The following is a 10,844-nucleotide window of genomic DNA, read 5'->3' as shown; positions in this document are numbered from 1 at the left end:
GGGATAATATTTTTTTTCTTTGGAGGGGGCCAGGGATTTTCTAAAAAAATATATAATTAGCTTAACACAAGAGATTGGAAGAGATGTTTAAACATCGAGAACATGAAAAAATACATCGTCCTTCATACTTATGATGAGTTTGAAAAATTGTACTGGAATAAAAAAAAAAAATTTAATTAACATGGAACAGAATAGAAGTGCTCTGCCCGGGACTCAAGTTTGCTTAACATGATCGTGGTCGCCAGGGGTCAAAGAGAAAAAAAACATAAAACTGCATACCCGTCAACACAGTATAGTCGTATCAGTGTTGCCAACTCACTAGTTGCAGGTCGCCTGTGAAATATCATATGGAGAACACAGTATAGTCGTATCAGTGTTGCCAACTCACTAGTTGCAGTTGTGAAATATCATATGGTGAAATTTTTGTGGGTTGGCAACACTGCGAGCCCACTGTGCCCAAAAAGAGGGCGTTGAACCGGGCTGCTTACACTACTCACTTAGTTTCGCCCCTTCTCTACCGTTATGCGTGCCGTTGGTCCATAGACGGGTAGAGACACAGTAAAAGTATATGTTACTTTCAATTTAATATTGACCAATACAATACAGAACTTCGATTTTGAACAGGTTTAACAAAGTTACTTTCACTTCTACGTATCAGATTTGTTAGATAAGAACAAAAAACTACCACACAGTCAGATAAATTCAAGTATTTCTTCATCCTCGCCTTCCTGTGAAGAGCATGGACAGCAATTCTTTGAAAATATCTTCAAAAATATAGTGACCCATATGATAAGAGAGCTAACAATTGCCAATCTGTCAGATAAGATAACCTTGTGCGATTGATGTGAGAGAAATGCGTACAGTATGTACCATGTATAAAAGAACAATTGTTGGTAAGAGATGATAAATTGGACAAGAGTGCATTAAGTATCCACCTTGTTTTGGTTCTAATCAATATGAACATCTCTGCATTTGCAATAGTAAGTCCATGTTAATATATTCAAAATATCGGTATAATATTGTTAATAGTTATCGTTCTAACATATATACTTCATGTGTATGATAGTGTGTTTTCTGTAATTATTAAAATTAATAGACGACCAAAAACAGAGATGGTCAAAAACAACTGAAATTTTTCAAAAAATGTATCCTACGAATTCAATTTGATTACGTTTCCTTTGTTTCGAAAATAAGATATAGAACACTATTATCAAAAATGTTTTTATTCTTGGCCGAAGTTCAGAATGTGATTGTTTCACCACTTACCTTACAAAACACAGAACCTTACACTAAAATACTGCAATGTTAGATATAGAAGTGCTCAATTATATGTTCGTACTATTCCTAAATATTCCAAAGTTATTTATACAAAAATTCTACAGACAGTAGTCGCACAAAATTCGAAAAATATTTGTTACTAATCCAAACTGCTAATGAATTTTGTTTCATTTATTCAATATCCCGATGCAAGCATTTCGAATTTAGTCACGCATGCTGACACTCTGTCCCTGGCATTCAGATGTAGGCAACTTTTGTCATTGCCTTTTAAAGTTGCTGTATGCAGTAAAAGAGCGAATTCCAACAATATGTAGCAGCAGCCGTGAAATACAGTAGGCCAGGGGCATACTGGAATGGAACGTGAGGCAAGAGAGCATACCCAGGTCTAGACTCGAAGCTGAAAGCTTCGGTATCGAGATTGAAAGCGACCACTCAACTGCTAGGCCACCGAGGAGGCTGAAGAAGTAATACATATGTTTACGTTAGTGAACTTAGTAAACCACAGTTTAAAAGAAAATTTTGGGGAATATATTCTGAGATTACAAAAGAACAGCACATAAATACAACAACCGAAAAATGATATACTCCTACTCTAAAGTTAGGAAAAGATATATATAAATCAAGATCCATTGGCTCACTGCTAATCACATGCCACGTTATCAGGCACCACTTGCTAATCCATTGCGTCAGGTGAAGTTTTGTAAATTTTCAAGTTGCGAAATTGGGTCCTTTTAGTGTTTTGTCCGTGGAATTTTTAATGTTGTTCAATAATGTGGTCTAGCAAGATGATCATACTCTTATCTGCGAATGAATAGTAACTATTTGTGCTGATATTTCTTTATTGTTTCATTGCAGGCGGCATTCTTGTGCCTAACCACAGCAAGAGCGAGGTAAGAATATATGCACAGTTTCTAGTTTATAGAGATGTGACTTTATCACAGTGTTACAAAGTTAATGTTTAGTACTCGTCTCGCCAGCCAAGTTTGTCGGTACCCTAACTCGGCAAAGCACCGAGTACCCGGATATCGACCCGGGAACCAAGAAAGTAGACGACAAACACCCTCAAAGGGCTGACCCTTCCTTCTCAGGGCGATGGAAGGGCCGGGTGAGAAATGCAACCGCCTGGGCACCAAAAAAAAGTACAGGGCACCACCATTTTTCGTTAACGTCCTTCCCATCAACTTCGCAATGGAACTATCACGCCTTCCAATTGCAAATATCATCTTTCATCACTATTAATCTTTAGAAACATTCCTTAATCCTTATTCATTTATTTCTTGAGTGCTGGACTCCAAAATGACTGCATGACGTTCATTTTCCTCCTCCCTCCATTCTTTCTCGCGGCTAGCAGGTTTTACTTCGTGCACTTACATTGTACCTACCCGATCGTTCAATACATGGCAGTGGAATGAAAATTAAGTCATTTGATGTGAATACACGGAACTATAGAACGCCAAATCTTCGGTAGTGGAACTAAATTATATTTACCACAACATGCCGCTGCATATCAAGCAACAGCTAACCCTAAGATATCTTTTTTTACCATATTCCAATTAAATTTGATAAATTCACTTAATTGTTCGTTAATTCTGGATGTAATACCTTAACAGTAATCATATAATCACATGGGAAGTAGGAGGAAATATTGGTTACTTATTCCCATAGCTACCTGACACAACAAACTTACTTTCATGACATATACTATACAGTAGCGGTGATAGGGTTCCAAATTTGGGGGGCAAGGACAGTTTACTTTTCCTTGGTAGATAAGAATCACCATACTGTGGGAACAAAGGTGGCAAAAAGTGGGGAGCAAATGCCCCCCGCTGCCGTAATCGCCGCCACTGGTACTATAACTTCAATCTCTCTCCAATTACTTCACATGTTTTTCGTTAGTGTCTTCCCAAAAGAATAAATTTGTGTAGTGGAACTTTCTATTCTTATCGATTAATTATATTTCTTCTGTGCATTAGTTTTTAGTGTAATTTATAACTTTAATATATAATTGTGCTTGACTTACTTAAAAAAATATAAATTGCAATGTGTATAATGGATTCTTTATAGTGACGAGTTCACATGTAAGAGCCCTGGATTGTTTGCTCACCCAACAGACTGTGGGAAATTTATTCTCTGTACAGATGCTCAAGGTGAAATGAAGAAGGTGATTCTTCCCTGTGGAGAAGCCGAAGGGTTCCTGGAATCCGAGAAACGGTGTTTGGGAAAGGAATACGTGAGTCTTTTTGTGATAATTTTCCGATATTATTACCTCAGTTATTTCAGAAATAGTTTTATTAGGCTTGTACGCAATAAAAGGTAAAAATAAGATAACTTATCATACAGAAAGCGTAAAACAAACTGTGTTATATTCTTTTATATTCGACATATGCAAGATATTATACATACACACTGTCACACACACCATATATATATATATATAGGGGAGGAAGGGTAAAGTGGCCAGTGCGGGCAAAGTGGCCATGTGAGTTTGCTTCGCTGTATTGCGCTTCCGCTACGCGGGAGCCGGGCAAAACAGTCGCCACGGATGCTGTCAGTGTTGTCCGTGACTTTGAAGCGGGAGGCTTCACTTTTCTAGATGTGAACTCATTTTATTGTTTTTTCGCAAGTCTGATTTTAGCTAAGTGGTACAAATTGTTGATTATAGCTAAATAATAGTAAGTGTTATAATTATATGCTCTTGTGCTGTTTGATCAGCGTGAAATAACCTTTTAAATGATGTGTTTGAAAACGCTAAGTCATGTAGGGTACACAAAGATACTGGTACAATATATTTAATTTTCGGTGTATGATCAGGAATGGTTGGAACATCGAAGTTATTAAATCAATGGGTTTTAGTTTTTCTATTACAAGTGTAAGATCAAACCACAGTTTTTGTAATGGCGTCATTCCGGGCAAATTGGCCACGAAACAGACAGACTCGAAAGGCAATGAAGGATAGATTAGATGTTTAAAATGTAAGAAGTGGGCATATGAAGAGTGCACCGGTTGTGACGAAGAAGATGATTAGTTTCAGTGCGAATTTTGCAAATAGGCCTACACCTAATCCTTTATTGATAGACTATTGATTACGAATTACTATTTACTTTATCTTGTAAAGATTTCATACTTAAGATAACACTTAAAAAGCATAATACTTATTCTTAATGTGTATTACTTCAGCTTGTGTTGATTAAATACACACTCTGAATCAATGTGATTTGTTCATTTACTGGCCACTTTACCCAACCTAGGCGGACAAAGTGGCCACTTTTTTTAAAAGAAATGTAACGTGTACATTTCTAAATAACAAGAATTAAAAAATAAAATAGAAATTGGAAGTAAAGTTATTATACTTACTATTGGTCTATGTTTCTATAACTGTGCTGATTAAAAAGGTATGATAAGAATTCATCAAACCTTAGAGTGGCCACTTTACCCTTCCTTCTCATATATATATATATATATATATATATATATATATATATATATATATATATATATATATATATATATATATATATTGTTTGTGTGTGTATTACCATTTTGGCACAAGTGCAAAAATATTACCCTCAATTAAAATTCGGTTGTAATTGTATAATAGAACTGAACTACGTGGCACAATAAAAGAAACACTCTTTTTGAAAGAAACAGTCAGCATTACCTGTAGATCTCTTTCATAGTTCTTTTTTTTCGAGGAGATGATATCGCTTCAACATCTCTCAGCTTCATGAAAGATGTGCTCAAAATTATCTTTTTCTTTATCTTGAAACAATAACTGTACAGCTTCAATAGCTGAAAATGCATCTGCGTTGCTTTGCTGCTTACTTTGCAGACTCCGGTTAAGATTTCCCAAAGCCCTGAAAACCTCAAAAGCAATTTGCAGGCCAAGAACAGTATTTCCTTTTGTGAAACATTTTCATAGGCTCTCCTGTCTTCTACTTCATAAGTTCAAAAGCAGGGGGAAAAAGCTGTACTGTCAATTACATTGGTGAGACTAGAGCCAGATATCTTACTGGGCAAAGAGGTTTAATATTAGAAGGAGGGTCAAAACAAGAAGAGGATTATATATCCTCTAGTTAAAGTTCTACTATGCGTTTTTCTTAATTCTTAATTCACTGTGTGTTCGAAAGAAGAAATACTGAAGTAGGTTAAACGCACAGAAAGGTGGACACTGTAAAGACTCAACTTGGTGATAGATTCCACATTGTTGATATACCCATTTCAGAAGAGAATTCTGTGTGATTTACCTCGTCTTTGTATGCAAAGTTCCTGTGTAATTTTAAATAAAATAAATAATTCGATTTATAATTTTGACGAAAAATAAGGGCCTAAAATGTTCTAATACAGAATATTCAATTATTTGATGAAATTTTCATCGCACAATTAATATTTTGTTGCAACATGAAATAATGTTGAGAGTTATACATTACATTATGGTCATTATAAGGAGGTCCAAACATAATTTGGGGGACTTGAGTCTGCTCCCTCCGGTTTCGTTGACCAAACTGAGAAGCCGCTCACACGAGAAGCTTCTACAAAAACATAACATGTGCTCATTTCATGTGGATCTACTCATTATTCATTTATTGATTGACTTGATTGATTGATTTGGTGTTTTAAGTCCACTTTATGCACAGTAAAGCTAATCGGGACTGGACCTACAGTTCAAAGTGGGATCCGAACCACTTGTGCCTCCACCGGGTATCGAACCCGGATTTATTGATTGACACACCTCATAACTGATTTTCATCACAAGAATAGGGTACTTACGTCTTCACGTTTTCGTGATAGATATTATTATATTATATATACTATATATATTATATAGATTATTCTGGGATATCCACCAGGGGAGTTATTACTAGCTTTCCAAATATTGGAGAGCGACGATCACTCTCTATAAGATGTACAAAAAAGTGTCTGCACGAACCAAACATGTATTACTCTGAACGACTACTAGCAGCATTTACCCTTTTATGCTGCTAGTCCATTCATATAACAAGACCTGTCCCTGGCATAAACTTCAATGTTTATTTTTGGACCAATCAATTCACTGAAATTTGTTAAATTGTGGTTACAAAGTCTATAACTTATGATGATTTATCGAGCATTGAGATTTTTAAAATTAAAGCCTAAGGTTTAATGCAAAGGAATAAAATAGCAGAGTGGCAAAATTCTACTCTCAACACACCACTTTAACTGTAATTTGCAGCTTTATTAATATGTTTGCAATATCTATAATTATGCATATTCTTATTTTGCCACTAGGTAAAGTCGTGTTGGAGCGAAGAGGAGTGGATTGAACATAAGAGAAATCAGAAGAAAAGAGACATTTCCCTAAGAGCGAGAACCTGCGTGGAGCCTGGCTACATATGCAAGGACTGCAGCACCGTGGTAGACTGCGTACAGACAGGCAGTGGCCTCGCTGAAATTCCAATCCAGACTTGCAGTGGGTCAACGCACTGCAACGACAATGGTTACACTTGTAGTAGTGTATGCACTTATTGCGAATTCGCGTGTAAAGGTTCGGGACATTTCCCCGATTTGAACGACTGCCACGTTCATCACTTTTGCAGCAGTAACGGTAGCAAGGTGACAGACAGATGTGAGAACGGAGGTGTGTTCAATCCAGCTACCCTACTCTGCGGCAGACAAGCCAAGTGTACGAATTATCCGGTTCCATACTGTACAAGTATAACGGATAACGCCCCATTAAATGAAAACGCCAACATCTACTACATATGCGTTCAGAGTGGTTACACTCTTTGCCCAAATCTGTATCACTGCCCGGATGGTCAAGTATACACTGCTGGTAATGGATGTGCTGATGGCACCACCCCCAATCCCACCTCCATCTCCACCTCCACCCCCAATCCCACCTCCACCTCCACCTCCAGCACCACCCCCAATCCCACCTCCACCCCCACTTCCACCTCCACCTCCACCTCCACTTCCACCTCCACCTCCACATCCAGCACCACCCCCTCCTCCGGCGGAGAAGATTAAAAAAAAATACTGATAAGAAAATATGTCAAGCACCCATTATTAGATCAAAGATCACTTCATAATCAGAATCATAGTCTGCAATATAGCCTCGTACCTATCTGGCAAGTTTAGCAGGAACGAAATTGACCTCTTTGTACATAGAATTAGAAAAATCCTTTGAATCGACATCTAATTGATCACCTTACTTCTCAACCAGATCTAGTTCACCATTTTATTGTAAATCAAATCAAATTGCAGGGGTTTCATAGCGTCGAATTAGAATCATGTAATCCTGATTGGAGCTTAGAATCACTCTGATAAAGGCTTTATTATCTACTTATTATTCGACTTCATAACTTAAATGTACTATACTTTCATGGTTCTAATAGATATAGATAAAAATATAGTTCGCTTTGTTTGGATATCAAATTTTATAAAGCGTTTATAAGATTCCGTATGTTGATAATATTAGCGAGATTGTTTTAAAAACGAACACCGAATTATAGAATGAAGAGAAAGTTTTATTGTATTGTTTTACCATCACTTAAACAAATAGAATAAAGTAAATAAAACAAGTTTTGAATAATTTTTTATTTAAAAAGTACCTGTTATGCTTATGTGTCTGAACTTAAAGTTTGTGTATGATACTTCATATATTCTAATCAACAGCATCGTCCGCTTCATTGTTCCGGAAGTTTTATTTCAGGATCTTCACACGAGAAAATAACAGACAGAAGATTTCAGTAAATCTGACTTTTTACACACACTTAGCCAAATTTTGTTATCCCAGTCCTTCCATCTATCACGTGACAGTGAGAGTCATAAGAGCACCAAACCGTACTAGCTAGCCTAACCTACTTAAATTTATTATTACAATTTCCTTTTCCTTTTCATCTTTTCTCCCTAATGCCATCTTATATCTTTCTTTCTCAGCTTGTTACCACTTTCTCTCGATCCATTCTTCAAATGTTTCTCTTAACTGCCATGCACACACACATCCCATGTATGTCTGTGTGTGTTGGTGTCTTTCCTCTTCATTTTCTAATCTATTCTCGCATCTTGTTCCACTTGTGGAACCATAAGCAAAGAAACCTGCGCAGACCCGCAACTCCTGTGCACCGTATTCCCGCGAGGAGGGGAAGGGGAAAGTGGAGCATGCTTCTTTATGACCCGAGCTGAACGGAAGAAGGGAAAGCTGCACGGGGACTTTTCGCCCAAGGTTTATTGGTGGTCGCTCTATACAACTGACAAATGTATCTGAACGTTTGCAGTAACGGCTATCGGGTGCCAAAACTTGGGGGCAAGGACAGTTTACTTTTTTGGTAGAAAAGTCTTTGTATTAAGAGGCCATAGTGCGGGTGGAACAAGTGGCAAAATGTGGCGGGAGGTAGCTCCTTCCTCACTCCTCCTAATCATCGCCACTGGAAAGTTGGATAAAAATTAATGTCTTGTTGGGAATGTAAACACACACACACGGAAAAACAAATTCTTTGTTCATTCTGCATAAAGCATCCCCAGGCTTATGAAAGGCAATTTTGACAAAATATCGCCCAAAAGTAATAATCAAGTAACATTGAAAAATCTGTTAGCTAAGTTGTTATTCGTTTTCTGAAGTAAGTCTTCGTTACTCATGCGGGAGATGTGATACACGTATGATTAACACATGCACTGAGGTAACAAATGTAACAAATAATTTACATTTTGTAGAATGTGAATTTGGACACAAGTAATTCATCGAAATTTATCACTATACCCGGTAATTCATCCCTTTTTCACGGACGACTTGGGTTGTATGGCGTAACCTTTTCGAAAGGGCTCAAATGTCAACATCTACCCTGCGCAGTATAGCCTGCAAACTTTAATCTTGCAGGCGAACGAGTCTCTGCCGCCTGGAATCACAGTCAAAATAATAATTTGTGGGGGGGATTTTCAATCTCTGCGTGCATTTGTTTTCCCCCCTTCGTCGCATTCATCTAATCACAATTGAACCTCATTGTCGTCATTAGCCACGACTAGCAGAAAAATGACTTCACATAAAACAAATCAGTCCAATCAGCAACAACTTACTTTTTCAAAAGTGGAGTTTTATTAGTTCATACCACTTCGAAAGTTGAGATGGTAGTTTCAATTTTAACTAACTAACTCTCTAGCCTTCTTAAACCCGAAGGTTCATGGCTGCAGCAACACAGGCCTTCCATCTGTCCCTATTCTGAGCAAGATCTATATACTCTTTTCCATCCCTACCGATTTCCTTTAGGTCCATCTCAACGTTATCCCTCCATCTTCGTCTTGGCCTTCCTATAGGTCTCTTTCCACCAGGTTTTCCAACAAGAATCCTGTAAACTCTTCTTTCCTCTCCCATTCATGCTACATGGCCTGCCCACCTAAGTCTTCTTGATTTAATCATTCTAATAATATCTAGACATGAATACAAATTATGTAGTTCTACATTATGTAACCTTCTCCACTCACCTGTTTCCTCATCCCTTTCAGGTCCAAATATTTTCCTAAGGATCTAAAATTCAAATACTCCCAATTTATGAAAAACTCAATATGCTGACCAAGGCAGAAATTTATTTAATTATAAAATATAACATAAACTAAACAACCTTCTAGCAAGGTCTTCTTCAAACTCTGTACCAAGTACAAATGTAACAAGGTACACAACAGGATGATGTATATAAACAAAAATACTCCACTCCAGACTATTAGAAAGTAGTTCTGGAACAATTAGTATTTATTAGTAGAACGAATACAAAGTTTTTATTTTGTATACCATGTAGATATTTGAAAATGACAGATATGTAAAATATAAAAAGTAGTGGAAACCTATTGTTTCACCGACCCTCCTTGTAGGTATGCCTAGTATTTAGCCTCAGTTGTGACATATTTTGATGATTTTTTTATGGATTTTATTGCGTTCGACGATGTTCTAGCCCTATTTTTTGCTCAATCTCATTTTTGGAGCCTCTTCTTTGTAGGTATGCCATGATCTTACGTGATATAACTTAACCTATTCACTTTTTTTACTGCCTTTTACGGGTTAAAATAACCTACAAAGTGTAAAATGATTGTTTCTACGCAACCCTTGTAGGTGGACCTAGTATTTAACCTCAGTTGTGACATATTTTGATGATTTTGATGATTTTTTTTAAGAATTTTATAGCATTTGACGATGTTCTAGCCCTATTTTTTGCTCAATCTTATTTTGGGACCTTTTTTGTAAGGTGGTGGGGGCCCTCAACGTAAACGCCTACGGGCCCTCAGCGTAAACGGCTACGCCCCCTTTTCACGATGTATGTCGCGGCCTTGGTTCAATGCCCCCACTACTACTTTTGGAGGGTGCCCACAGTGGGAGGGGCTCGCAGTGTTGCCAACTTACTCCACAAAAATTTCACCATATGATATTTCAAAGGCGAAGCTAACCTACAAATAGAAGTTGGCACTACTCAGTATTGTCATAAATTTCCTTAGTATAGTGATTTTTTTTTATGTGTGAAGTATGTTTGGATCTAAGGTCAGTGTAATTTTTATAGAATTATCCAATTTTTTTTTCTTGTATCTAAAATTGTTCAGTCACTCTT

At 37.1% G+C, this 10,844-nt stretch overlaps 1 protein-coding gene across 1 annotated transcript; it reads left to right on the top strand.

Annotated features, from left to right (window-relative positions):
• The first annotated feature begins 900 nt into the window (after positions 1-900).
• On the top strand, positions 901-7,762 carry LOC145987170 (uncharacterized). Its single transcript, XM_083121680.1, has 4 exons — positions 901-980; positions 2,134-2,168; positions 3,343-3,508; positions 6,544-7,762. The coding sequence occupies exons 1-4, from the start codon at positions 957-959 to the stop codon at positions 7,279-7,281; spliced, it is 963 nt and encodes a 320-aa protein (XP_082977806.1). The 5' UTR covers positions 901-956; the 3' UTR covers positions 7,282-7,762.
• Positions 7,763-10,844: the final 3,082 nt, after the last annotated feature.

Source organism: Lepisma saccharinum, chromosome 4, assembly GCF_977018435.1.
Source record: "Lepisma saccharinum chromosome 4, izLepSacc3.1, whole genome shotgun sequence".
NCBI classification, from domain to species: Eukaryota; Metazoa; Arthropoda; class Insecta; order Zygentoma; family Lepismatidae; genus Lepisma; species Lepisma saccharinum.
The sequence above is the reverse complement of the archived record's forward strand: the minus strand, read 5'-3'. Positions and strand labels throughout refer to the sequence as shown.

Excerpts from the sequence above, each read along its gene's own strand:
- LOC145987170 (XM_083121680.1), top strand. The coding sequence starts at position 957 with ATGAACATCTCTGCATTTGCAATA. Across the intron at positions 981-2,133 it reads ACATCTCTGCATTTGCAATA|GCGGCATTCTTGTGCCTAAC; the intron begins GTAAGTCCATGT and ends GTTTCATTGCAG. Across the intron at positions 2,169-3,342 it reads CTAACCACAGCAAGAGCGAG|TGACGAGTTCACATGTAAGA; the intron begins GTAAGAATATAT and ends GATTCTTTATAG.